Raw genomic sequence first — 27,492 nt, 5'->3', positions numbered from 1 at the left:
AAATAATGAATCTAGGCCTAAATCTAACGGATGTCCAAAGATGTTCTCCATTTAGCTTGAGCTACTTTGGTGAACAGGTTTCCCATGAATGTGCAAAGCTGGTAGAAACATACCACTGAAGACTTGCTGCTGTAATTGGTGGATTGTCCAATCCAAATAGAATTAACCCTTAAGCCTGAACACGAGCACATGCCACACTTTTCAGAAATGTATTTGTAAAATCTTGAATCATTTTCTTCCTCTTCACTATTATGCAGTACTTTGGTTTAGCTCTGACACATAAAAATGTAGTAAAATAATTTGTGGCCGTAACATGACAAGTTGAGGGACTCATTCGTGTGGCAATGTAATTTTAAACGACATATAATTTTTTAAATCGACATAATCTTAGTTCTACTGTAAATTTGGAGCATCTTTTGCTGTAAACAATTAGTTTTTTTTTCATTATTAAAAGTCTCCCTGATGCTTATGTGCTGTTTTTTCCATCCAACAGCAGCAAACAGATAACTGAATGCTAAAGTAGATTTCAATTTGTTTTTAATCCACTAAATGGTTTTTGTCTTGTTTCCTTTGCTGCAGAATTTCAGCAAAACAAACCCTGTGCCACAGAGGACGGAGTTCTGCCGCTGTCCTGTGTACTTTGTCTCCCTCTAGAGGTTCAACACAGCAGTTAACTTTGGACCAGCTCTGGTAGAAAATGTTTAGATTTAATTTTATGAAAACGTGATTTAGCTTTACAATATATTTCCTAGTTTGGTTTATTTATATAATTGGGTTTATAAGATATGTTTTTATTTGTATAACTTTAGCTCTTTTAGTAGCTACTTCTCCTTTTTAACCATATCAGTGGTTTTTATTTCAACTTTTTTCAGTTATTTTCCCACTAACCAGTTTTTGAAGCCCTTACGAATCTTTTAAAAATTATGCCTCCACTTGTAGCTTTTGGTTAGGACATTTAGATTAATTCTAACTATGAACCCTTTTCTCTTCACCTTTAGCCTTTTCAACACTAGCTTTTAAAATCTTGTTGGGGTTTTCTCTACCAATTCTTAACCTATTTTCTATCCTTTGTACTAATGTACCTTTTTCTTTTTTAGAGCCAACTTTTAAATGGCTCCATGCCATGTAAAGCAGAGCTTCCTACTGGTTCACGAAGGTTTACTGGGCCTCTAAAATGAGCAATTTTCATACCTTCAAGTCAAATGTCAGAGGAAAACAAGCTCTGCTGCTTACAATAAAACTACTTAGAGAAAGATATTTAAGAATCCAACTTACAGCACTTTGCTAACATTCTATGAAGAGGTTTTTTTTCTTAACATTTTTCAAGTGATGGCCATATTTTACTGCATTTACAGCTGTACGTCTCAACCAGCTTCGCAAAATAGCACAAACTCAGACTGAATGGAGAGAACCTGTGAACATCGTTTTCCTAGTCCTGCTGCCACAAGTGAAAACATTTTTTTACCCAAAGCAACTTGCCCCTGAGAGAAGGTTATTTGCCTCTAGACCTAGTAACTGCTGATGCCACCATTTATCTTTTTTTTTTTTTTTTTTTTTTTACATTTAATGTCCCGAGTTTAAGTCATGACCTGATGGTCGGCCATTCAGTTTGAAAGCCTACTTTACGTTGTCAGAAAGGTTCTACTTTATATATCTCTTAACCCAACATGTCTGACAGTTATCACAGTCAAACTAAAATGAATTAAAAAAAAACAGACACTATTATGATGTCATTGTAGTTAGTTTGAGTATTTTTTTTCCTAATATGGCAATTAGCTTGAAGCAACATGAAGGTGACAAAAATGCTAAAACAGCCGCGGGGTTGGGGATGCTTCGTCAGAATTCCTGGTGGTTCTTTAGTACATTTATTTTTTCTTCTCTACTATTATTTGGTAAATAAATGACGAACATTCAACATTTCAAACAGGAGATTTTTACTACATTTGTTTTTGTATTCCAGGGTATTTAAGTGACAGTATTATGTATTTTCCAGACATATAGTGTCATTTTATAGCAAAAGTAAAATGACACTATATGTCGTTATAAAAATGCTACATATATATCAAACATACCTTAAAAAATTGACTTTGCTATTTGACACCTTGAATTTGGGCCTCTGTCTCTTTAAGAAGCTCTTGCTCTTTCTAGGCACTCAAAAAATAAGCAATTTTCCCTTGGGAATCAATAAAGTAAATTCTGCTTTGTGAGGCAGAAGTTCGGCTGAGGACTGCAGCTCTGAGGTGGAACTTCTTGGAAAAAGCCGGTGAGGGGGAAAAAAAACAAACAAACAAAAATCGTTTCTGCCAAAAGAATGTTTGCCATGAAAGAATCAAAGCAACACTCCAAGTGAGTTTTTAATGACTGAATAACATTACACCATGATTCAAAGTTGATTTTACATAATGCTGCCCCTTTAAAAATTTTCTCATTTCCGGTTAATTCCCATTTGTTGAAACTCTGCATCCTGCTAAACTTTCCTCCAGTTTTTTAAGATGTCCCCTGCTGCTTCCAGAGTGCTGTCTTCCTGTAAAACAAAGAGAAAAAAAACCTCAGGTTAGAAAACCTTCCACTGCTCTGTGCAACAATGCTGACTAGTCACATTTTATATTTTTCCTTCAGATTTTTAAAGATCCAGCAGTCTAGATCTAATCCTTCTATTGATCCACAGAACTAAATTTATAACTTTAAAATGTAATAAGGTTTGTCTCCATGGCAGCAAACCAGAAAGAAATGAATGGTGGCACATTCTTCCCCATGGACATTTTACGGTCTACCTTTATGAAGCACAGGCGAATATATTTCTCAAACTGCTCCTTGGACTCCTCTCCGACGAACGCTGTGACAGGAATAGCAGCTAATTTCTGTAAGAAACCACTTATCAGGACTTTGATTTATGACAATTTCCAGCATGAGTAATCTCACCAATAACTACTCCTACCTTTTCTTTAATCATCCACTTAACAAACTTGTAGTCGTAGGCTTCATCGTCACCCATGTGGGACAGGTCCTGATCTAAAATAAATCCAATTTAGGGTTGGAAACGTTGCTTAGTGAAGTAAGAACGAGGAAAAAGTACAGAGTTGTAGTCTGTGACGAGGAAGTCTGACTTCATGTTATTGTAGGGACTGATGCTGGAGTCAGTTTGGTCAGTAACTCACTGAGAGGCGTGACGTCTACCAGCATGAAGTAGCCTCCCTCTGGGACGACTGGACTCATCCCAGCCTCCTGCAGGATGGCGGCCAGGCGGTCCCGCTTTCCCTCCAGTTCCTCAGCCAGTGAAGAGAAGTAACAGTCGGGCTGACCCATCAGCTTATAGTTCAGCAGCAAACCCTGAGCCACTGCCTCCTGAACGGCAGCACAGAAAAACTATCAGGTCCTTCTAAAGTCTTGATATTATTTCACATTTAGTCAAATTACATCCACAAACTTTCATTTCTTGTATTAGGACTTTATGTTCAACTGAGAACAAAACTGCTCTGGAGAGCAGAGAGGCAAGCAGGCCAGAGCTGGTGGTAGCCACCGCTAGCTAAAACGTTAGAGTAACGCTTAAGTACTAATCAGAAATATTAAATCCACTAAAGCTAAAATGCTATACCAAGATGATACGAAGTGGAAGCTAATGCTAAAGAATGCTAATGTCAACCATTTTGATTAGCACCATGTGTCAATGACATAACTTGGCATCACACTGCTATATGTACGGTTTAAACTTCAGGAAGTGATTCTTTGAACAGACCTTTAACTCATGGTTTCGGTTTTTAGTTGTTGATTTTTGCTAAATCTGTTGCTGATTTTGCCCAACTGACCCCAGCATGGCTTCAGTCAGGCAGCACACAGGTCATCATCTTGAAACCTCACAGTGTGGATCATTTTCCACCCTCATGTTGTTTTTCTCATGTAATGACAGGGCAGTGCCTCCCATGGTGGCTGCAGCCTCAGGCTCCTGGCTACATGTGTTATGTTGTTCGCTTTGTCTTTTTTTTCTTTAGATGGGTGATACTGAAACAAATTTGGTTGTATTTCTGTACAATGACAATAAAGGCCGATTCTGACGTCGGAAGATATACACGCTATACTGTAGTTCTACAGTGATGCATTCTGGGAACACAATAAACATAATTTGTTGCACCCACAAAAATTCTCTCAAAATAATTCATATATGTTACATTTTGCATATTAATTTAACTAACACCTCTGATTGATTTTTTTATGTAATTGTATTTTTCTATGTACCTCATATGCTTGCCTCTTGTGTACTTGCCACTTGCTCAATAAAAATTAAAGAGAGAACTTCAGGAGAGGAAATTGAACTGCACTAACAGTCTTCATCCACTTCCAAATAGCAGCATGAATATAAATGTCTAACTACTTGAATAATTTTTAACAGCTGATAATAAAAACTTCAACATAGTTGTCAAACTTTATTCAACAGAAAGTTTACATAACAGCCAAATAAATTAGTACTTTAGAATGTATCCAGAAAAAATTATTTGTTGGAAGCTAAGTCTGCTAAATGTTTTCAAAGTTAGTGAAAGACTAAGAAATTTGCTTCCCTATTGGCAGAAATGTGCCCAGCATTCTCCCATCAGCTCTGAATCATGTTTATTGACCCTAATTCAACCTCATCTCCTTCTGTAAAACATACAGACACATATTTTTACAATAAATATCTGCTTAAACATCCATCCACTTAACAAACTTGCATGCTTAAATATAAAACGTTAATACATCCAGAGCAAACTGGAACCAAAGTGAAAGTCTTTGCATTCACAAACTTAGTCGACGAAAACAAAGATTTGCTTTTGGAAAACAAAGCTTCCTTTTTCTTCCACTTTGAGACTTTGCACCACAGTGTCACAGTCAATCACAGAAAGTCCTCATAAAAAACATTTGTTGTTGTAACCGACAAAATATGAAACAATTCAAGAGCCATGAGTTTTTGTAATTGGCTGTGTGTGACGTACCTGCAGAGGTGTAGGGCAGGTGTACAGAGTGTTCTGCATGACGGTCTGCAGGTGTTTTATCAAGTGCTCAGGTCCTATAGACCAACCCAGCTGGAACAAACAAGTAAACACAGGTAAACAGTGGACAAGATGAAGGAAACCAAACTCTTGATGGAGCGTTTCCTCACCTTCCAACCGGTAACACTAAAGGTCTTCCCTGCACTGCCGATGGTTATCGTTCTGTCCCACATTCCAGGCAGAGTGGCTGCAGAGAGACAATCCTGTTCCAGATTATTTACTTTTATTACAAAGCATACACCCGATTACTTTTTGTCTTTCTTAGCTTCTGTCAGTAAATGAACCAAAGTGGAAACGCACCGATCTTGACGTGCTGATGTCCCTTATAGACGAGCCATTCGTAAACCTCGTCGCTGAAGCACAGCGTGTCGTGTTTAATGCAGAGGTCTGCGATCATCTGCAGCTCGCCTCTGGTAAAAACCTGTGGCAGAAGAAGTACAGTTGGCGCAACAAGTACCACCAGTGCAGTAAGTGGTGGGGCCCATGCGTGTATTCACCTTCCCTATAGGATTGTTGGGGGTATTGATGATGATTGCTTTTGTCTTGGAGCTGAACTTTGCAGAGAGCTCGTCTGGGTCGAGATACCAGTCGGCACTAGAGACTGTCTTCTTTCCAGGTTTCTGCAATATGGGACAGAAAAATTAACATTATGAATCCAAACAACAACCCCAAAGAATAATATGGATCAGTTATGCATTTATCAATGAATATTTACAAACTTTGCAGAAAAAAGGCTGTCTGCTGAAAAATTGTGGTAACTTTGCCACAAGAGAAGAACATTGAAAAACACAACAACATACTGCTGCTGACTTTATATAGAAAAGGGCTCATTATAAATCTGAATTTCAACTTTGTTTTCCTCCAGTGATGCTGTGGACCCCGTTTCTCTTCCAAAGCTCTTTGAAACATGTGAAGTGCGCAACGTGTCATGAGAATGTCCAAACACCCAGAGATTAGTAGAAAAATTCTTAAAAACATGATCAAAATCAACATAGATATGTTTATCTGACCCAAAATCTACTTGGGTTATTATCAGTCCCCAAAGCTACATTTTAAATTCCTGTTTGGTGGGACAGAGAAGAGAGCAAGTCTAATTTCTAATTTTCAACAGTTTCTGGCATCGACTTCCAGATGAACTTACAGGCCGTAATGGGATCAACACAGGCTTGGCTCCGGCCATTCTGACCATCGGTACGTAGCAATCAAAGAAAGGTTCCACTATGATCACCTGTGGAAAGATTAGATGATGAATAAATCTACTATATTGTCACACATACATGGTTATAAATGCACATATGGAAGCTCACCTCATCTCCTTCATCCACCAGGCCCTGTATGGTGCTAAATAAGGAACCATAACCTCCGACTGTGACCAGGATTTCTTTAAGAGGGTCAACCTGGCGACTGTAAACCTTCCCATACACCTGAGAAAGGGCCTTCACTAAGGATGGGTGACCCTGTTGAATCAGTGGAGGGGAGAATATAAGACAGTTAATATTGATAACACAAAGAGTAAGGAGTTCTATCATAAAATATGTCCTGCCTGCAAAATCAGTGTACCTGCAGCTTTCAATAAATCAAATTTAAGGCTTGTTAATGCCACCTGGAATGAAATTTAAGACTGAAAAAACTAAATATGGAGAATAAATATGGGGGATCTTGCTGCATTACAATAAGGCATAGAAAATTCTGTAAAATTTCTGGGGTCTGTTTGTGGATCTTGGCAGCAGCTTTGTGCTTCTCACACTGCATATGGCGCTAGACAGCCTTAACCCCTGTAGTGCCTAGCTTAAAAGTTTTTTTTGTCTTAACCTCGTATGTGTTGGCAGCTCAAGTGAGCCTGAGGCGAAAACAAATCTCATCTAGCCTACTGGAGATAAACTTGTACCGATTATACTGTAGATCCAAACAATGCTAGCAGAGGTATAGTAGCAGCAAGTTAGCGGTAGCATCAACCGCCTCGAGTCACAAAACGGAATCAAGATGCTTGCGGGTACCTCAGACTTATATATATATATATATATATATATATATATATATATATATATATATATAAATAACTAAGATATTTTAAGATGTTAATTTTCTACACAGTTTAATACTTTTTAAGGATGCGCGGACACGTCTTTGCGCCTCCGCTGTTTTTATTTTTTAGATTTGAGCTTCTCTGTGACCACCACCAGGATTTCAGTAGTTCTGTAAACCTACAAAGCCTCTGGTGTACTGGTTCATGCGGTCCACTGACGCGGCCTTTGCCAAAGCATCCTTGACGTAAGAAGGCGGGGGGATGTCTGGAAAGCCCTGGCCGAGGTTGACGATGGATGGGTCGGCTGCTAGGGAGGTGAACGCCACCCTGTGGACAAGGGGTGAACTGTTATCATTCAGAACAGAGCTAATATGCGTTTAAGACTCTGATTTAAGAGTAAAACACTGTGACATACTGATGCTTTGAATCGAATTTCCATTCATTTACTCTGTTTTTTGTTTTAATGAACTTTGCATAACCATACTTATCTGTTTGACATCCAAAAGATGGCATGTATTGTTTAGTGATACCAGTAACTAAAAATCACCAAATCCAGTTAAAAACCAACAACATGAATATATCTGAAGCTGTGGAACTTCAGAGCTGGAGAGCAACAGAAAAGGCACCACCTCTACTAAAAGGTCACAAACTGGAAGAAGGGGAGAGGAGTTCGCATAAATAATCAGGCATCAGCCAACAGGCCTTTAGAAAACAAGAAATAGGAAGATTTTAAACTGAAATCAAAACCAAATGGGTCAAGGTATACCATAATAAGCTCTAGATAAGCGTTTTTCAATATGAACACAGTAAATAGTGCATGTAAAGTTTCTTAAATGCTTTTAATTCTCCTTCACTTACCAAACATTTTTGTCCAGTCCCTCAATTCTCTTGGCATGAGTGTGTCTTGACGCCATTACAGACTGTAAAAGAGAAACAAAATGCATCTCACTGCTCAAAGTGCTAACTACATTAATGTTTGACGCATTCTGCGTAGAGGCTCTTAGCCAGGCCACAGAGTGCACTCAGAGAGCAGCTCAAAGTGAGTTAGTCATCAACTACAGGAGTCGGCTACAGCTACAGCTTTGAGGAGAGTTTATTCCACACCACTAATAGTGCACTGGTTGTGTGAAGCTGTGTGAAGTGTTTCCTACCTGTGAAGTACAAAACCTCCGGCAGTTTGTGGGAAACGAACGACATGTGAACCCGAAGGCATTCAGGATCCGCCGTGTATAGCTCATCCTGGAGGAACAGGGAAAAATGAGGACATCTTTTGGATACTCAACTAAAATGTCAGGCTCTGATTAGACATTTCAATTTTGTTTTTTTTATTTTACATATTCAATAACTCAAAGTATTATTTATAAAACATAACTCAGTAAATGCCATCTCCAATAAGTCAAGAAAATATGGGACAAGAAGAACATTAAAACAAGATATACTTCGATAACTACAAGGTTTCCCCCAGAAAACTTGATAAGCCTGGTGGTTGGGTGCTAGGCCAGTCATTAATCCAGCAGTCCGTTGTGTTTTTGAGTTAAAAAATGTTTAAAGTTGATAGGAAATTTGAAAATATTACTTGACAATTATGTTACTGAAAGATTGGAATATTAACGCCTAAACACCAACTATAAAGTCTTTGAAAAAAAAATGGAAACATTTTAAAAAGACAAACAAATAAGCAATGTTTATCCTGGTGGGGGCACAAGCAAAGCCTGGTGGGCTGCCAGGCTTACAATACACTGGAGGAAACCCTGATCTAAGTTTTATTTTACGGGTCACTATGTCAGAAATGGGTACATGTGAACCTGAACGCCTTCAGGTTCACATGTCGTTCGTTTCCCACAAACTGCCGGAGGTTTTGTACGTTTCTTCTTTGTTTTGTGCAGATTGTAACAAATATTTTTGTTTTCAACAACTCTGAAAAGAATAGGCGTCATGTTATATGATGTGGAAATTTTAAGGGATTTAGCCTTTATCTAATTTATTTTAATTATAATAACCTGCCACTTTAACAAGAATGTGTAGCTCTTATTTATGTATGGAATGAAACAGAAATTAAATAACAAAAAAAGTAGCCTGAAGGGGACTTATCAAATTTCTGAACATAGACAGCTAAATAAGGTGTAAAGTGTAAAGTTAATTTAATTATACACTTCATAAATAATTCATGAAAATGTGGTATTTGTGGAGCACCATAAAAATTACATATAGATTAAATGAATCATTCATTTGTGGATAAATAATAATGTTTTTTTTTTTTGTTTTTTTTACAAATAAAATATGTAACTGTTGCAGTTTAAACATGAATGTTTCTGTCCTTTGGCTGTTGTAAAATTTTAAACACTAGGTGGAGCCGATGTGCGTTTTAACATTCAAGGGGGGGTTCATGAAAAAGGGACAAAGTGTCAAGTCAAGTGCACTGAAATAAACCATCAGGCTCACACAGATAAAAACCTCTGTGTAGGTTTTCACCAACATGTTTGCAGCACAGCGGCGTTTTCCGCCACTGGCTTGCATGCGCCACAGACAGCTGTTGCTGGAAAGCCAGCCAGGAAGCTAGCTAGCACTGGCTAATGGTAGTTAATGTTATGGCTGCAGGACCTTACCTATGTTCGCTATGCAACTCTGTGATAAATGCCTCTAACAACAATAAGCCCATAAGATACGTGTTCCACACTCTGACAGCGCTTTAGCTAGCAGAGCAGCAGCAACAACTTACTTACTGTAGCTGTGCTGTTCAAACAGCTCCAGTGTTCCAGCAGGACACTTCTCTTCTCACACGCTGGGGAAAAAATGCTGCGTTTGTAAACATCGGAAGTGGTGCTTCGAGGGGCGAAGTAAGCGTATAGTGGAATGGGCTCACGAAAAAAAAATTATTTAATGATAAGATTGTGAAGCAAATAGAAAGACAGTCGTGTTGACCGTTAATGCCACCGCAAAATATTATAGGTCGCGTTTTTTCCTCGTCTTTTCAATTCTAAATGCAATATTGTACCCATTTCTTACATAGTGACCCGTAAAATAGAACCGAGCATAAAATGAATCATACAAGTTAGTAACTGTAAGAGCGGTGAATCCTTTTTGAAAAGAAGTATTTATTTGACGTTTTAAAGGAGTCTAGGAGTGATTCTTGAATCATCCATGAAGGCAACACTGCCCCGAACACTGACGCTCACTTCGTGTATTTTCGGAAAGACTCGGCAATGAACGCTTTAATCTACCAAAATTAATTTGTGTTGAGACTTAATTTAGTAATATAAGTTATAAGTTATACTCTTGTTCTGTAATTAATAACAGCCCTGTTGTTCAATGCATATTTAAAAATTCAGACAAGGTCAAATAACGCGACAGTCCACTGAACGTTTAATGGTGTTTCAAATTGACGTCGGGATATGTTTAATCCTTCTGGTACAGTCTCTTATTTTTCCGTTGTTTTACCTTTATATGAACATGCAAGCTCTTGCTACTTTCTATTGTAAACCTGATATCCCCCACTGTGGAATAATAAGGGTCGGTTTATTCAATTAAATTTAATTGAAGTATACATCATTTATCCCATAGGGAAATTAAATTGTGCTGTAACTCATATAATTTTCTTCATTATTGTAGTAGATGCTGATTCCACAACATACTTATAGAATATATACACCATCTTGCCGCAATAAACCTTGAAGCAGGTGAGCTATATTTACTAATATGTTGATATCCTCCAAAGGCAACTCTGGTTGGAATGCATTATATTCAAATGTGTCAAAGTAAAGGGAGCTCAATTAATGTGCATGCCACACTTCTCAGTTGTTTTGTCTGTTAATAAAAAAAGTTACAGAAACACCTACTTATTGCCCCTGATTTAAATGCGTATTTCTATTGTACGCATTTATATTATTATTATTATTATTATTATTATTATTATTATTATTAAGATAGATCGTATCCCCGCCTATCTGAGCGGTACGTGCATCATAAACTGTAACAGGAGCTCGGTTTCTTTTGAAGTCCACGCCCCTGCAGCTGACGGTCCATGCCCGCGCGCTCTGTCGGGACCGGGATCCAGGAAGGCTCATTGGTCAGCGGGAACAGAGGGAGCCCGAACCGTGTGAGGAACACACCGCGCTGAAGCTTGTCCCCAGAGAAAAGGTAAGCGTTTCAACCGCCGAACGACTATCATTTTTCCATCTCAGAAAGTCGCCCTAAGCTCCTGTAGTGTTTGTTGTCAGTGGAGTACGTAGTTGAACGGCGTTACCGTTAGTTTTCTCCTCAGACATGTAGTGTAGGGGGAGCGGGGTGAAAGCAGCGCAGAGAAAAGTGGCCGCCTGTCAGCCGCAGCAGGGGTCTCTCCTATATTTATCCTCAATGCTTTAAGGACTACTACGAGTTCCCAACTCCCGAACTTTTCAGTGATTTCACTCTGAATCACCGCTTCTTTCCAACTTACTCAGCACTTTTCTGTGATGCCATTTTTTTGTAATGATGTATCCCACTTAGAAAAGAAGAAGAGGGGAAAAAAAAAAAAAAAACTACTCCTGCATTGCGGCTTGTTTTTTTCCACCTCTCTAGCGAGACAGTACTTTTGTAACGCTGGAAGTCTGGGTGTGTTCCTAACCATGTCTGTTTTTGGATATCTGGATATCTGGGATTCAGAGAAGTTTCCTGTCAGGAAGGGACCCGGATATGGCCTGGTCAGCTCAATTCAATGGCTGACTCATCCAGCAGGACAGTGTTTTTCCTCTACTGCCTACCTGAAACAAGCTGCACGGTCTGCTTATTACACGTCTGCACAGACATTCTCACTATTTACTGTTCTCATTATTTCAGCCATGCTCCCCTTCACACATATATACACCTTGTTATTAATCTGACATAAACGGAACATGCCTTTGTCATGTTTCAGTAAGCATACTGAGTAGGTCTGACTTAGTAACAGTAATAAATCAGAGCAATGATGTCCTCTAGACTGACATGAAAATAACTGCAGAGTTCTGATTGGTGGTGCAGCTTCCCAACTGACCAATGACAGAGTCAGGGAAGTCAGAATGAATAATTTTCTGTATTTTAACAACAAAGTTGAATCTGAAGTATATGACTGCATGTTTAATGACATTAAATGTACAGGTAAGTTATTTAGCTTTTCACGTATAAAGCACCAAATCATAACAGAAAGTTAGAGCTCAGGGCACTTTTAAAAATAAAAATGGGCCAGTTTAAATTCATGTGATCAATTAGTTGAGTCACACCAGTTCTCTTCACATTAAGCTAAACAAAGTGAAGATTGAAATTTAAGCAAATTAAATTGTAATTCCAATTAATCTTATTCAGCCCGCATAATAAAAAAGTTTTAGGGCTTTATTCACAACTACTATATGAATCTGTTATAAAATAGGATTAAAATTTCATCATTATAGGAACTTCTGGTGTAACAGGAGCAAAGTGACAGGCAATCAAGGCAAGTAGGTTCACACAAAGATGGAATATAAAGTTAATAAAATCAGAATAAAGAATGAAAATGCACCATTTGAACACTATATTAGGATATATTAGGACTGATCTGAAACTTAGAGTTTATTTGTTTAGTCTATGAAAATGTTGCCCTTCCGTTTCATATTTTTCCCCCATGACTCATACTAAACCTTAAAAAGTTCCAGTTCCAAAACCACAAAAATATTCTGTAATAGTGTTATGAGGATAAAACGTTCCTCTACTGGGATGCCAGACAAAGTTCTGTTTTAAACATAGTTTTCTCCAGTTGGATGGAACTAAAGCCGCTTCTCCAAGTGTCACTAACTGGTTGGGTTCTGCTCCAGTTTGGAATGTCTCCATTACGGTCTGTTCCTCACTGATGTGGCCGTAACTGTGGGTTAGAACGTGGGAATGTGGGCGGGCCTTGAGCGCTCCTCATCCGTGGTCACTGCTCCGGTGATGTTTTTTTTGCAGCGACTCTAAGCAATGGCAAACCTCAAACCTGTGGTTTTCATGAACTCAAATGAACCCAGATATTTCATTTTGTCTTCTAAAAATTCATTGCTGGCCGTACATAATGGAAACAATTCAGATTACCTGATTAGTACACATACAAATACACTGTGGCACTTTAGCTTTAGTGTTTTAACCTTATCCAACCTTTTGGATTTAGGTGATGCATTCAAAAGATTTACACCAATATCCACCCATGAACTTCATTGAACAGAAAATTCCAAATAGGCTGAGCAATAAATCAACAACATATATCGCAATAGACAATTGATCAATATGAAAATACATTCTATACATTAATTTCACTGAACTTTCATACAAAGCCACACAACATTCTGAGGGATGTAGGCAGAGGAAAGACTTTAGCTGCTCAACCTCTGATAGCCAGCTAAGCAAGGCTGGTGTCATCAACTAACTCACTTTTACACTGGTTACCTAGCAACAACCTGTTGAGTAATTTGAGCAGCTGCTGCTCCAGGTTTCACCACTGCGCCTCTTAAGAATAAGCAATGGCAGGGAGTGAAACCTATGGAGAGGACATATCACTAGTAGTTCAGATATTTAAAACAAAAACCCAATCAATAATTATTAATATCGACTGATATGAATTGCTTATATTGTGATACGTTTTTCAGCCATATTGTCCAGCCCCAACTCCAAACAAAGAATAAAATGCACATTATGACAAAGGTAGTTCTTATCTCCAGGGACTGTTTGGCATGAGGTAAGGTACAACCTGGACATGTCACCAATGCATCACAGAGCATACAGGAAAAATAACCATGCTCACACAATTACTTGTAAGAGCATTTTATAGAGACCAATTAACGTTTTAATGTTTTTGAGCCGTGTGAGGAAGCCAGGGTAGCAGGAAAGAACCATGCATACAGAGTGAAAACATGGCAATTCTATGCAGAAAGTCAAAACCTTCTTTCTGCAGGGCAACAGTGCTACCAACTGCACCAGCAGCCAGGGAGATCATGTCACACATTTTTGCTGAATGAAAATGTCACGCATGATGACATCATACCAGACAGTTATCGCACTGTGAGACAGTGGGACTCAGAGTCACAGTAGACCAGGTCTGGTAGCCTGCAGCCAAAAGTTTGTTCTTATTCCTGTTTACTGAGCATTAATCATACATTTTTATGAATGTCTTTCTATCTCATGGCCTGGCATTCCAAAAAAAAAAAAAAAAAAAAACCCACCACCACAGCTTCTGGCTTTCTGGTTGCCATTTTAGAAGATGAGTTTGCTACAGAAGTTAGAGGTGCATGAAGAATTGACACCAAACTAAACAAACAAAAAAAAAGCTTAAGCTTATCTAAACTTAAACAATGAAAAAAGTAGCGTTACCTTTTCAGTGTAGAAATGTGTCCAGAATCTCTCCTTTAAAATGTTATCAAAATGTCTTAGCAGACATAAGAGTTTCAAGCATAATGAAAGGTTTTGTAAATTGATCAATTCTGGTTTTCATATGCAGATTTGTGGAAACCCCTGAGCAAGATGTGTGATATTCTGAAAAATAAAGTCAGCTTTATATGCAGTAGCTTAATCTCACACTGCAAAATGTTTCTTTGAAAATCCAACCTGAAATTTTTCATTTATTTTTGTGGTATATCTATGTGTTAAGAAATTACTGTTTGCTGATGTAGTTCTGTGTATTTTGTGGCCGCCTTATTCAAGAGAGGATTTCTAATGTTGCCTCATTAAACTAGTGTGACGACAAACTATCACTAATGTCTTGTGCTTGTTGCAAGCAATGACGTCTTCTTTTCCCCCAGTCAATGGATTGTGTTGTGTGTGATGCTAGTAGCTATGCCCTAACAGTACAGTACCATTGTCCTTTGGACTTACAACAAAAGTGCTGAATTTAGTAGAAGTTTTTAAATAAGTGTGGTAATGACCCAAAGCATGCACAAATCATAAGATTCTGGACTTTATAGAGTAAGACTGAGAGTTTATAATGCACTGTAAACAAGCCCGTTGGCTTGTTTACAGTGCATCCAGAAAGTGGGTAAGATCAGTTACAGATAAATATGTGCTTTTTGAGGCACGTACACACCACATAGGTAATTTCCCATGATGTAAAATAACCACAGCTCAAAATTTGAATTATATCTGGAGAAGTGGATACTTACACCAAATGATGATCCCAGGACAATTCATTCCTTATTTCATGCTAATCTGACCAAAGCCAAAAAAAAAAAAATCCAGTTAAAGACCATATAAAGCTTAACAAAATCTATATGTCAACATTTGTGATTGTCGGACAGAAAACACGTTTTTTTCACTGGCATCTCTGTCAACAAACCAGCTGAGATGTAAATATTTTATAGGGTGTTATGAAGACATGGAGACCTCAAGTAAGAAAGAAAAGCATTTTTTTGTTACTTGTTAGATCACAAAGTATTCATAAGATCCAGAGTAAATGTGTACTGGCTTTAAACATACTTCAACAATGTGTATCTTGATTGATGATCAAATTGCTTCGAATCACTACGTAGAAAATTGTCCAAGCTTGATACTGGGAGGATGTTTGTATAAACCTGAATAATGTGATGAAACTTGGAATGTAATTCTGGTGAGATAGCATCCTTGGCAAGCCAAAAACTCCTCATGGATATCCACAGCAGGAGCTGTTAGACTTTCATGACCCATTACTGCGAGCCATCAGTGGACATTTGAGCACAAACATCTTCATAATAGCTTTTCTAAACCCCTGCTGTCATTGTGATGCTGGGATGGAAGAATCAATACTGGCTTTCTTAGAGAAATGCTAATTGATGTCTGAAGAGCAAGATCTCCTAGGTAGCCCTTATGCTTTTAGAAAGCTACTCAGCAATTACAGCAAAAATGTATAAATAATAATAGCTGTACCAGTCAAATAATGATTATTTATATGACTTTTAAACTCTCAGACATGCACACACATCATGTATTTTTCAGGCCTTTGCAGATTAAAAAAACTCTGCTTCTGAGATCTAACCCACTGGCAGGAGGTAACAGGATACATACATCCGCAGCGCTTTCCCTGAAGGTGACCAGAGACTCAGCGCATCAGATGTGCACGTCTTGCTCACACTCTCAACAAAGTCGAATTTTAACAGCCTCTAAAGAGATAAATAGCTCTGAGGCCACAGTTTGTGTACTCAAGCAAAGTGCTGAGGTCTGGTTTCTCTCCATTTTCTCCATTATTGTGTTACAGGTGCAAAGATTCTTTGCAAATAAGTGGGCTTCATAAGATATAGTGATAACTCATTACATCTTTCACTTGATCTCTAGGAAGGATATTTACTTTTTCTATTGATGGCAACGAGTTTGAAATGATTACATTAGCAATGTTCATGTGTATGAAGTCAATAGGTTTAACAAAAATGTAAATGTCATTAGTAGGCATTAGTCGGTATGACAATTTATTGCATTTGTACTGTTACTGTAAAAAAACAACAACAGAGTTTTATGGTGCATTATTGCACTTCTGCATTCCAACTACATTTGCTTGGGTAAAAGCCAATTATCAGATTAGAAATGTACCCCAGAAATGGGTTTTAGGAAAGAGGTAGTAATTTGTGTGGATGCATGGCTTATGTCCAAGAGAGGGGGAAGTGTACAAGTGTTTTTCAGCCACCCCTCTGGCAGAGTACAGCTGCACACACTGAGCTCCATACTGCCAGCAAAAAGTTGAGCCACTCCTGCACACTTTCCGGCATGTGATTAAGATATGTGAACGATAGCAAGAGTAATATGAAAACCATACCTTTTTAAAACCTTTATATTTGTTTATGTTGCCAACTGCCCCTCGTCATTGGCTTACCAGCCAGTCACACCTGCAGCCCATTTACCCACACCATACTCGAACACAAAGGACTACCTGCACCACCATCGATATATCTACAACCTCTCCACTCTAAAGAACACTGAGGACGATTTAGTACACGACAGCACCAGGACCTGACAGTGCTTCTCCATTCTGCCTGAAAGCCTGAGCTGTCCAAATAGCTCTCATCTTCACTTAGATCTTCACCTGTCTCTGGAACTGTGTGTAGCTCTTTATTGCTATAAATGTGTCACAAATCATCCCGGTTCTCAAGAAACGCCTCATAACGGGAATGAATGAATACCAACCTGTCATACTGACCTTTGTGATTATGATATGCTTTCAGAGATTGGTATTCAAGCATCCAAAGGACACCACAGACACCACAACCTTGTGCTGGACTCCTTTCTTTTCATGTATGGGGCTAATAGGTCACCAGATGATTTAATCAAAGTAGGACTTCACTTCATCCTGTACCACCTCAACCACCCAGGGTCCTGTTTGTGGACTTCAGTTAGATCTTCAAACCACCAACCCTGACATACTCCACCAGAGGATATTCTTTTCCAACTTTTTTTCTCCCCTACACAAATGACTGCACCTCAGAGTTTTCCGCTATTAAACTCCTAATATTTGCAGATGACACTACTGTCATTGGTTTGATCAATAAAAGACCAATTGCAATTGGTTTGTCAGTTGTCATTGACAGACCAATCAGTAGACACCAACACTGTCTACTGATCACTTCCGTTTTCATGGAACCACCCTATCTTGGGACCTCAGATGATTTTCACACATCGACAGTGTTCGGAACAAGGCCCAACAGAAACTGTACTTCCGCAACTCCAGATGTGCAACCTTTCACAGGAGCTGCTGGTTATTATCTACATGGCCATTTTTAGTTCATCCCACACACATCCATCAACATGTTGTTTGGCTCAGCCACAGAACAGAACAAGACCAGACTGCAACAAACAATCAGGTCTGCAAAGGAGGTCAACAAGGCTGACCTTCCCTTTACCCAAGACTTGTACAGGAGTAGGGTCAGGAAAAGGGCAGCTAACATCTCTGTAGACCCCACACATCCTTGATACAAACGGTTTAGACGTTTACCTTTGTCAGTGTTAGAGAGCCCTATTTGCACGCTAGTTTCTTCCCCCTGGCTGTCTGTGATATAACACGGCGAACACCTTACACAACTACTCTGAGTTACTAAGTTACTATGGTGAACTAAGCATAGTTCACCATCACGACCTTCTTTCCTTTTCTCTTTTCCATTTAAAAAAAATGGGTGTATATACACAAGTATGTGCTGATCTACTGTATTTTCTCTCAAGTTTATATGCTGTGATTGCTTGAAACTGAAGTCAAATTCTTTGTGTGCCCACATAGTCGAGGCCAAAAAAGCTAATTCTATTGAAGGGAAGCATTTGTTCCTTTTTTGTCCTTGAGGTAGAGTGAAAGCTAATTCTTCATTCCAACACCAGTAGCTGTGAAATTACAAAATAAATAAATACATAAAATAGGTTTGAATTTTTGTAATTCAGATATTAGGTCTGCGTGGCTCAAGTTGTGGCATAGTGCTACTTTGGTATCTTGTTCTATAAAAAAAACACTATTACTGTGTTAATACAATGAAAAGCATAATCTGTGTTTGTAGATATATTTCTACAGTTAATATGAACTATTTCATGAAGAATCTCATGTGAAATCTAGTAAAACCACAAGCTGAACCCTGGGAGGTGCAGACCATCTCCCTGAGGAGTATCATTAGGATTTCTCAAAGTCTTTCCACAGCATTTCTCTTGGATTACGTTTGGGACCTTGCTGGGATAGTGGATTTGTAAACATGAACATTCTTTTGTGATCTCGCCAAATGTTACATGCCTTCCTCTTAAAGGGATTTTTGGTGGGTCGCCACTGTTAGGGGAGTTAGCAAAAGTTTTGGATTTCCTTTATTTCTTTATAGCACTGCTTGTAACTTTCTACATCCTGATGAGCATGACTAGCTGCTATTTCAAGGTCAACCGTAATTCCCATTTTTCTTTCGTCATATTGCATTTCTGCTAACATAAGTAGTGAGGCCCACAGTTTGACACATTGCTGTTGTTTTCAGAGGACAGGCATATAAGCTACAACAGTGAGAGAGACCTCCTGAAAACTCTCAAAGGGGGCTACTGATATTGATTTCAGAGGACAAAAGAATTCTCAGAATTCATTTTGTTTTTCAGTAACCCTAATGCTCTTCCATATATCTCTAAGTGCATAAAGATTAATGTTACTAGTGTTCCTAGGTGTGTCAAGATAACACATTTTGCTGGATGATAAATGTTCCAGAAGTTACTGAGATAAACGATAATATTGTTTTGAGACCATTTTGAAGTAATATATTGGTGATTGCATAGTGATGAACACATTCTCGAATCCTAATGTGCATTTAACACTGGGACTGGAAGACAATTTAAATATCAAAAATAAATAAAAAATATAACAGAAGCAACAAATAAAACAAATTATGAGTCTCAGTAATATTGGACTTTCATACCATCTTCAAATAAACAGTTCATATATTCAAAAAGTTCATTTTTTCCTGAATGAACCCTGAAGAACATTGCAAGCTTTGTAGCAATTAAATGATGCCAGTCTCAATCAACAACTTCTTTTAAAATTTAAATTGATCGACTTTTCCCTTGTTGTTTCCTTTCAGCAGGCATCATGATTCCTGTGATGGAATTCCGGCAGTTCTCTGAACAGCAGCCAGCGTTCAGGGTCCTGAAGCCGTGGTGGGACGTGTTCACAGAGTACCTGTCTGTCATCATGCTGATGATTGGTGTGTTTGGATGCACTCTGCAGGTCAGTTGACACGTATTCATGTTGCATTCAGAAGTCAGTTTCTGGGGGGGGTTTTCTCTTCCATTCCATCTAGAATGAATGAGTTCCCAGGTAAAACTTATCAGCTATTAGAACATAACTTCTCTGCCCTCTCCACTGGCACCAGTTCAAAAACACTGCTTGTGTTCTGCTCCAGTCGGGCCTGTGTGCTGCAAGGGAAGCATTGAGCCCATCAGGGGTTTAGCTGTGGAAACATTTCCCCACCCTGCCTCTTTTAGTAAACAGAAGATTCCAAACCCCCATGGCCTGGCCCTTGACTTCTCACTCTGTTTGGGATGAGGGACATTTCTTGGCTGCTATTAGTCACTGTAGTGGAAATCCTGGAAATAGTACCAAAATATTTGATGTAAATCTCCTAACAGGATATTTGTCTGAGGGTGAGCAGCCATTGTCTTCCCTCTCCTGCCCCAAATGTTTGGATTCATTCGGAGGTTTTCCAAATTGAGTGGGCAATTATTTGTACGGCCAAGTTTACTTTGTGGGTCGGAGCTGTATCAACATGCAGCTTTGCTTAATTACTTGTTATTACTATGCTTGTCAGTTAACTAACTCATTCAAACTTTGAAGTAGAAACAAAGATTTTTTAAAAATGGTGCATTTGACACCTTATCAGATTTTGTCTGACTTGACATTTCATGGCAGTATTTCATGTTTTGCTTTTGTATCTACTCCATTACTTTTTCTATTATGCTGCACAGACATCCCTGACTATCTGCATTTTAGAAAGCGAAGCAGAGTGCCCCCAAGGCCCGCCTCTCCTTTTAAAAGCCTGCTACCAGTAATTTAAAGTGCCTATTTCCTGCTATTAGCATTGCAGTCCAACATCTGTTTTTTATTACTTGAATTTGAAGTAAACACCACAGGCTTTTGTTCTGTTTACTGATGCTAGCTACCATTCAGTACAGCACTAGAAACCACGTTTAAGTCATAATCTAACCAACACCGGTAAGTAGGTGTCAATGTATGTTCAATACTTTGCAAAAATGCTTATACACTTTGACCTTTTCCACATTTTGTCACGTTTCATTCATTTAATTCTAAAGGTTAAGTTACATTTTACTGTATCAATCCAGAGGGAGTTATGTGGTAGTCTGTGGCACACATGCATATGTAACCATGCAACAACATGCTAAACTAAAATGCATTAAAACATAAAGAAATGCTGCAAAATGAATAAAAGCAACAACAAAGACAATAGAGGGAAACGAGTGACAACATAGGAACATGTGTTTAGTATTAATCAGTGCTATTCACCTTTAACACATAACCCACTAATAGGGCTTCTGGTAGCATGACATATCAAATTCTATATAAATTATAAAATGCCAAACAAAACAGAGTAACACTACAAAAGACAAACTTCTTATTTTGTCCTTTCCTGACAATAAATTAGACTAAACCTTTCTTGTTTTTAGAGCATCTAGGATTAAAAATAAAATTTATTTGATATACATAGTAAGTATAAATAAATATCTAAAGAGGATTTATTTAGATAAGTTTTGCTTCCTTTAATTTTTAAGTTGACATCCATGTCCTTAGTATTTGATCTGTTCAGATCTGCCCAAATATTTTCTGCTAAACTGGGCTTTGTTACAGCGAGTGCAAAACATCGACTGTTTCTTCCATAAGTCACTTTGTAATAGTGGTGGGTAAAAATATCTGCTATTCCTCAATGCATTGTAATTGATTTTTTTTGCAATTTAATATCAATTCAGAAAGCCATTCGAACTGATTAGATTCCCTGGCCAGTGAGTGAGCAACACTTTTGAGAGCCGTGCTCACTGTCCAGAAACATTTGAGATTTCACCGTTGAGCATACCGTCTCCTACGTTACCCACTATGTCTGCCAAGAAGGGGACTGGATACTTACAATCTTAACAAGCTAGTGGAGCACCTAGCAGCATTTCCTCTCCACCAGGCAGCCATTGCACATCTGTTAGTGCGGCGCAGAGAGTGTCTGTTCCACCAGGCATCCTCACAACTGCCCACTCTGTGAAACACGCTGTTTCAGCTTGGTTTCACATATAAAACACCTGGATGTGAATTTATTGTCTTCTTCTTCTTGAGTTTACTGGCGGTTGGCAAACAGCTAAAATGTGGGCATTACCTGAGGAGTGTGACTCAGAATGGCAATATTGTTCAAATATGCTTAAAATGATTTAAAAATGATGTGATTCATCTCAGTTTCCATAAGGAGAATTATTCACATTTACATACACTTTACTTCAACTCTTAATACAGTACTTTCATGTTTTAACTGTTGGTAGCAGAACTGTTACCGTAATAACATTTTTAGTTTTATTTATTTATTTTTTGCATGTTTTTAAGTGCTTACATGTACCCCATTTTCTTACATCTTGTTGCAGGTAATGCAAGACAAAATCATATGCCTTCCTCACAAAATATCATCCGGCTCAGAGAACATTTGTGAAGTGAACAGGAGCTTCTTCCTGCAATTGCAGCCCAATTTCTCTAATGGGCCGGGAGAAATGAGAGGGGTGAAAAATGATCTGGATCTTCAGCAGTACAGTTTTATCAATCAGATGTGTTATGAGAAGGCTCTACATTGGTATGCCAAGTACTTTCCCTATTTGGTTCTCATGCACACACTGGTTTTCATGGTGTGTAGCAATTTCTGGTTTAAATTCCCCGGCTCAAGTTCAAAAATAGAGCATTTCATCTCAATGCTCAGCAAGTGCTTTGACTCCCCATGGACCACACGGGCATTGTCTGAGGTGTCTGGAGAGAATCCAGAGGAAAAAGACCAGAAAAAGAGTGGAACATCTAGGTCTACTACTCCATTGTCTCCTGAAGAAAGCAGTCTGGAGAAGACGCAGTCCCTCAGGTCTATTCCGGAAAAGATTGTGGTGGACAAGCCGTCAGCAAGTGTCCTTGATAAAAAAGAGGGTGAGCAAGCCAAGGCTCTTTTTGAAAAAGTAAAGAAGTTTCGACTACATGTGGAAGAGGGAGATATTCTTTACCTAATGTATGTTCGTCAGACTGTGTTTAAGGTCCTGAAATTTCTTGTGATCATTGCCTACAACAGCTTTCTAGTGAATAAAGTGCATAACAAAGTTTGTTGTGAAGTCAAGGAAATTCAAGACGTTACAGGATATACAGTGTTTGAATGTAATCACACCATGGCCCATCTGTTTTCCAAGCTGTCTTACTGTTACCTGTTTTTGGTGGCTATCTATGGATTAACAAGCCTCTACACTTCCTATTGGCTGTTTTACCGCTCACTTAAAGAGTATTCCTTTGAGTATGTGCGTCATGAAACCGGCATCAGTGACATCCCAGATGTTAAAAATGACTTTGCTTTCATGTTGCACATGATTGATCAGTATGACCCGCTGTATTCCAAGAGGTTTGCTGTTTTCCTCTCAGAAGTCAGTGAGAACAAACTGAAACAGCTCAATCTGAACCACGAGTGGACCCCAGATAAATTGCGTCAGAGACTCCAGACAAACCAAAACAACAGACTTGAACTTCAGCTCTTCATGCTCCCTGGTTTACCCGATACCGTCTTTGAGTTGACGGAGCTGCAGTCGCTCAAGCTTGAGATCATCAACAATGTCACCATCCCTGCATCAGTATCTCAGCTGGAAGACCTCCAGGAGCTGTCTCTCTACCAGTGCTCTTTGAAGCTGCACACAAGTGCTACTTCTTTCCTAAAAGAGAACCTGAAAGTGCTTCGTGTCAAGTTTGACGACAATAAGGAACTTCCGAATTGGATGTACGTTCTGCGTAACCTAGAGGAGCTCTACCTGTCCGGATCACTAGGTCCTGATGCTTCAAAGAATATCGTTCTTGAGTCTCTTCGTGAGCTTAAGTGTCTGAAAACTCTCTACCTTAAGAGCAATTTGACAAAAATCCCACAGTCAATCGTGGACGTGTCAAGTCATCTGCAGAGGCTGTACTTGCACAATGATGGAACAAAGCTTGTAATGCTCAACAATCTGAAAAAGATGACGAGCCTGATTGAGTTGGAGCTTGTGCGTTGTGATCTTGAACGCATTCCACATGCAATCTTCAGCCTGACAAGCCTACAGGAACTTGACCTGAAAGAAAACAACCTTCGCTCCATTGAGGAAATTGTCAGCTTCCAGCACCTCCGAAAGCTCATTTGTCTCAAGCTGTGGCACAACGGCATCATGTACATCCCAGAGCATATCAAAAAGCTCAGCAGCCTGGAGCGTCTTTACTTCAGCCACAACAAGATTGAAATTTTACCCTCACATCTATTCTTGTGCAACAAGCTGCGCTACCTTGATCTATCCCACAATGACATCCGATTCATCCCTCCCGAAATCGGAGTACTTCAGAGTCTGCAGTACTTCTCCGTCACATGTAACAAACTAGAAAACCTTCCAGATGAACTGTTCTTTTGCAAAAAGCTCAAAACATTAAAGCTGGGCAAGAACTCACTGTCCATCCTCTCACCAAAGATTTCTTACCTCACTCTGCTGACCCACTTGGAGCTCAAAGGCAACCATTTTGAGTTCCTGCCACAAGAGCTGGGTTGCTGTTGTGCTTTGAAGCGTAGTGGCCTTATAGTGGAAGAGACACTGTTTGAAACTCTGCCTTCAGATGTAAGGGACCAAATGAAAGCGGAGTGAGGTGCCTTACCACAGCCCCAGTGCCTGTTGTTTGCTCTATCAATTCAGAGCATTTGTTTTATATGAAACCATTCTAAACTCTAACTATTACATTGCTCGTAAGAAACATATATCGCCGTATTAGTGTGGCAGCTACAGGGATTTTTCAGCCACCTGACATGGAAATAAGGGAAAACTAAACGTACTTCTTTTGCTGCAGTGGGAAATGTATGAATAATGTTCCTGTACATTGAACATTGATTAGTCACTAAAAGGGCTTGTGGTTTGCAGGTCAAGCAAACCCTCTAGTGTCTTATACATGTGTTATTGCGATATTTATCTTCTGTTTTGTGTCATTTACTGAATTAAGCATATTGTGTTCTGTTGTTCTACTATTGTCATGTCCACATACGGTTTTTGATGAGGAAATGTAAATCTAAAATGAAGAAATAATTTACTACAAATGGAGTAAATGGAAGCTAAAAACCCACAGTCCAACTATTTTGTAACTTTTGGAAAATAATTGTGTTCAATTGAAGTATTTTTCAGCGCTGTATAAGTATGGAAAAATAATGTTGATGAAAAATATTTTAAGACCTTTTCTTTGTGCCATGTTCTACATGATAAATATCCAAACCATTTTATTGTTAAATTTTAATTAAAAGATGCACATCCATCAACCTATCAGTTTGTCTATTCATTCATAAAACCATTTATCCATTCATGCACGCATCAGTCTCTTCATTAGTTTTTTCAATCCATCAGTCATCCATTCATTTCTTTATCCTTGCATAAACCCATCAGTTATCATATTCAGTCATAGACTCATTATTCTATCGATCTTTGAACTGCATATTCATCAACTCACAAGTCCATCCATTCATTCATTTACCGTTCAGGCAGGTCCATCTGCCCTCCATTGACCTTCAGTTTGTCCATCTGTTGGATTGTCCATTTATCAGTCTTTCATTCCACCCATAAACCCATCTGTCTGTCCATATAATCATTTCTACATATCATCCATCTTGTTGTTCTTACGCTCATCTATCACCTACTAACCCTTGAATACATCCAACTTTCTCTCTGTCCATCAAGTCATCCATCCATGAGTCAATCTGTCCATTCATAAAAAAAAATACTTTGGAAATATTGGGAATTTGGTAACACTTTATTTGAAGGGGGGTGAATAAGACTGTAATGACACTTTTATAAACATGACATAACACATGTCATGAACATGAATAAGCCTTCATGAAATATTACTGTTTAAACTTTACCTTTAATAACATAAAGTTACCTAATCTTTAAAGTGCAATCAATAATACTTTTATAACAAATTTATATCAGTAATGATTTCTTGGTTAATGTCAAGTTGTCATATCAAAGACATTTTGAATAATGTCAACTTTGTATTAAAAGTGTCATAATTTACTGAATGACACTTTATGACAACAGTCATAAATATTCATGAAGGCTTATTCATGTTCATGACAGGTGTTATGTCATGTTTATGACAGTGTCATGACAGTCTTATTCACCCCCTTCAAATAAAGTGTTACCGGGAATTTTAATTGAAGATGTACAAGAGCCCTGGTAGCCTTAATCCTTCATATGTATGCAATATACCAACCCCAGTTCCAGAATGTTTTGCTAGTAAAAACCTATATATAACTTTTGTTAAATCCATCATGTCAGCTACTAATACTGAATTTTGGACTGGTTTTCTGTCATCCATTTCTAAATGTATTTGTGTCTTCTATTGTGAATAGAAAAAAAGGAGATGATTAATAAAGCAGGTTAAAGTGAATTCCTTTGCTGTTGTCTCTGTTAAACAAGGCTCAAACAGCTTGATATTAAGCTAATCCCATTTTATGTCACTTGCTTTTCTGGAAATGGGGTTGGTCTTTTACATACCTTTCGTGTGACTTATTTCACACTGGAGTAAAGCAAAGAAAATGGCATAAACTGGTCAGGACGTGGCTTCACTTTTCTGCAATGTAGAAATTTGTCATTTAAAGTGCATTAAACTTGGCAAATTACACTGATGTCTTATTTTGTCTTCCTTGTTTTATAAATATGCATTAGCTTCTACTTCAAAACTAAAAAAATAATACACACCTTTGCAAACTAAAATATCACAAAAGAGCAAAATTATATAAGTTCAGTTCAAAAAGTAAAACCCACTTATCCAGTTTCATTAAAGGGAAGTTTTCAGCTTTATTTCTGTCCATTTTGATGGTTATGGCTTACAGCTGATGAAAACCTCAAATGTAATTTCTTTATATATTTTTAGAAATATAAATATTGCAGTTATCCATGTTACTTGAAAATACTTGTGCAAACTTTTTGCTTCCTCTAACCATTCAAATATGCTTATGTTGTAACTGAGGTTTTCCATGTTATCGCAATAACATAGCTTTGCTGGGTAAAAAATACAAAACATTTTTTTATTGGTCACTTATTGGTTTTTATTTGCAGTGTCAAACTCGTTTTCATTTGGGTCATATTAAGTTTATGAATATCCTCAAAGGATGGGTTGTGGCAGAATGCATTGATAAAAAGCTATCAGCAAACTGTTAAAATATTAATAAATAGCCATTTCTGCATTCATGAAATAGATATTGAACATCCTTTTGCATTGATGCAATTTGGCTCTGTACAGATAAAAAAATGTTTCTTTAAAGTTTATTTTTTTTCATGTGGCCCTCTAAGCCTTGAATTTAACACTTTTAACCATCACCAATAAAAGTAACAGAAAATATATGTGAAATACACTATACAAATGTTTTCTTTGTGACTTGAATTGCTAAAATGAGTTCATTAATTCACTGTTTTATTAAGATCTATACAATTTTCTGTGTATGGACTCATTTGCTCATGTGTTATGGTATGTTTGTTCGTTTTTGAGATCTTTGCGAATTTTGTGTGTGAAAGGCATGGAAGAAAAATTTGGTTCGTTTTTAAAAAATGAAGAATGACAAAGATTTGTGCACATGAAGAATGACAAGAACATATCATGGTAGTTTATGAAGTAACATTTTTTACTATCTTATTGTCACAGCATGTCTCCAAAAGGAACGCAGTGGAGCTTTTATGTGATGAGTTATTGATCTGGGGATTTTACTTTAAATTCAGCATTGACAATTTGCCGACCGTCCCTAGCGT

The 27,492-nt window shown here is 38.2% G+C and overlaps 2 protein-coding genes across 5 annotated transcripts; one reads left to right on the top strand and one right to left on the bottom strand.

Moving 5' to 3' along the window:
• Window positions 1-2,297: 2,297 nt before the first annotated feature.
• LOC106913425 (kynurenine--oxoglutarate transaminase 3) lies at window positions 2,298-9,874 on the bottom strand. Of its 4 annotated transcripts, none has more exons than XM_014980085.2 (14): window positions 9,771-9,874; window positions 8,199-8,286; window positions 7,906-7,967; window positions 7,230-7,374; window positions 6,329-6,478; window positions 6,163-6,249; window positions 5,519-5,641; window positions 5,322-5,442; window positions 5,132-5,208; window positions 4,965-5,054; window positions 3,159-3,345; window positions 2,939-3,012; window positions 2,775-2,861; window positions 2,298-2,524 (listed from the first exon to the last, which is right to left on the bottom strand). In XM_014980085.2, exons 2-14 carry the CDS (start codon window positions 8,283-8,285, stop codon window positions 2,468-2,470), a joined length of 1,347 nt encoding a protein of 448 aa, XP_014835571.2. In that variant the 5' UTR covers window position 8,286; window positions 9,771-9,874; the 3' UTR covers window positions 2,298-2,467. The 4 variants fall into 4 exon arrangements, with proteins under 4 accessions (XP_014835571.2, XP_014835574.2, XP_014835567.2 ...); XM_014980088.2 differs by having other exon boundaries at window positions 9,767-9,873; XM_014980081.2 differs by lacking the exon at window positions 8,199-8,286 and having other exon boundaries at window positions 9,771-9,830.
• A 1,204-nt stretch (window positions 9,875-11,078) lies between these two features.
• On the top strand, window positions 11,079-26,368 carry lrrc8c (leucine rich repeat containing 8 VRAC subunit C). The gene is made up of 3 exons (XM_014980048.2): window positions 11,079-11,184; window positions 19,545-19,690; window positions 22,096-26,368. Exons 2-3 carry the CDS (start codon window positions 19,553-19,555, stop codon window positions 24,346-24,348), a joined length of 2,391 nt encoding a protein of 796 aa, XP_014835534.2. The 5' UTR covers window positions 11,079-11,184; window positions 19,545-19,552; the 3' UTR covers window positions 24,349-26,368.
• The last annotated feature ends 1,124 nt before the right edge of the window (window positions 26,369-27,492 follow it).

Source organism: Poecilia mexicana, unplaced genomic scaffold (assembly GCF_051168715.1).
Source record: "Poecilia mexicana isolate PSO_F unplaced genomic scaffold, ASM5116871v1 scaffold_4, whole genome shotgun sequence".
Taxonomy (NCBI): Eukaryota; Metazoa; Chordata; class Actinopteri; order Cyprinodontiformes; family Poeciliidae; genus Poecilia; species Poecilia mexicana.
This window is presented reverse-complemented; position numbering and strand designations above follow the sequence as displayed.

Bases quoted from the DNA above. Each gene is read 5' to 3' on its own strand.
- LOC106913425 (XM_014980085.2), bottom strand. From the start codon at position 8,285: ATGAGCTATACACGGCGGATCCTGAATGCCTTCGGGTTCACATGTCGT. The intron at 6,479-7,229 runs GTAGGTTTACAG...CTGATTCAACAG, and splicing joins ACCAGTACACCAGAGGCTTT to GGTCACCCATCCTTAGTGAA. The intron at 5,443-5,518 runs GTGAATACACGC...CTTCTGCCACAG, and splicing joins CCAACAATCCTATAGGGAAG to GTTTTTACCAGAGGCGAGCT.
- lrrc8c (XM_014980048.2), top strand. From the start codon at position 19,553: ATGATTCCTGTGATGGAATTCCGGCAGTTCTCTGAACAGCAGCCAGCG. The intron at 19,691-22,095 runs GTCAGTTGACAC...ATCTTGTTGCAG, and splicing joins TGTTTGGATGCACTCTGCAG to GTAATGCAAGACAAAATCAT.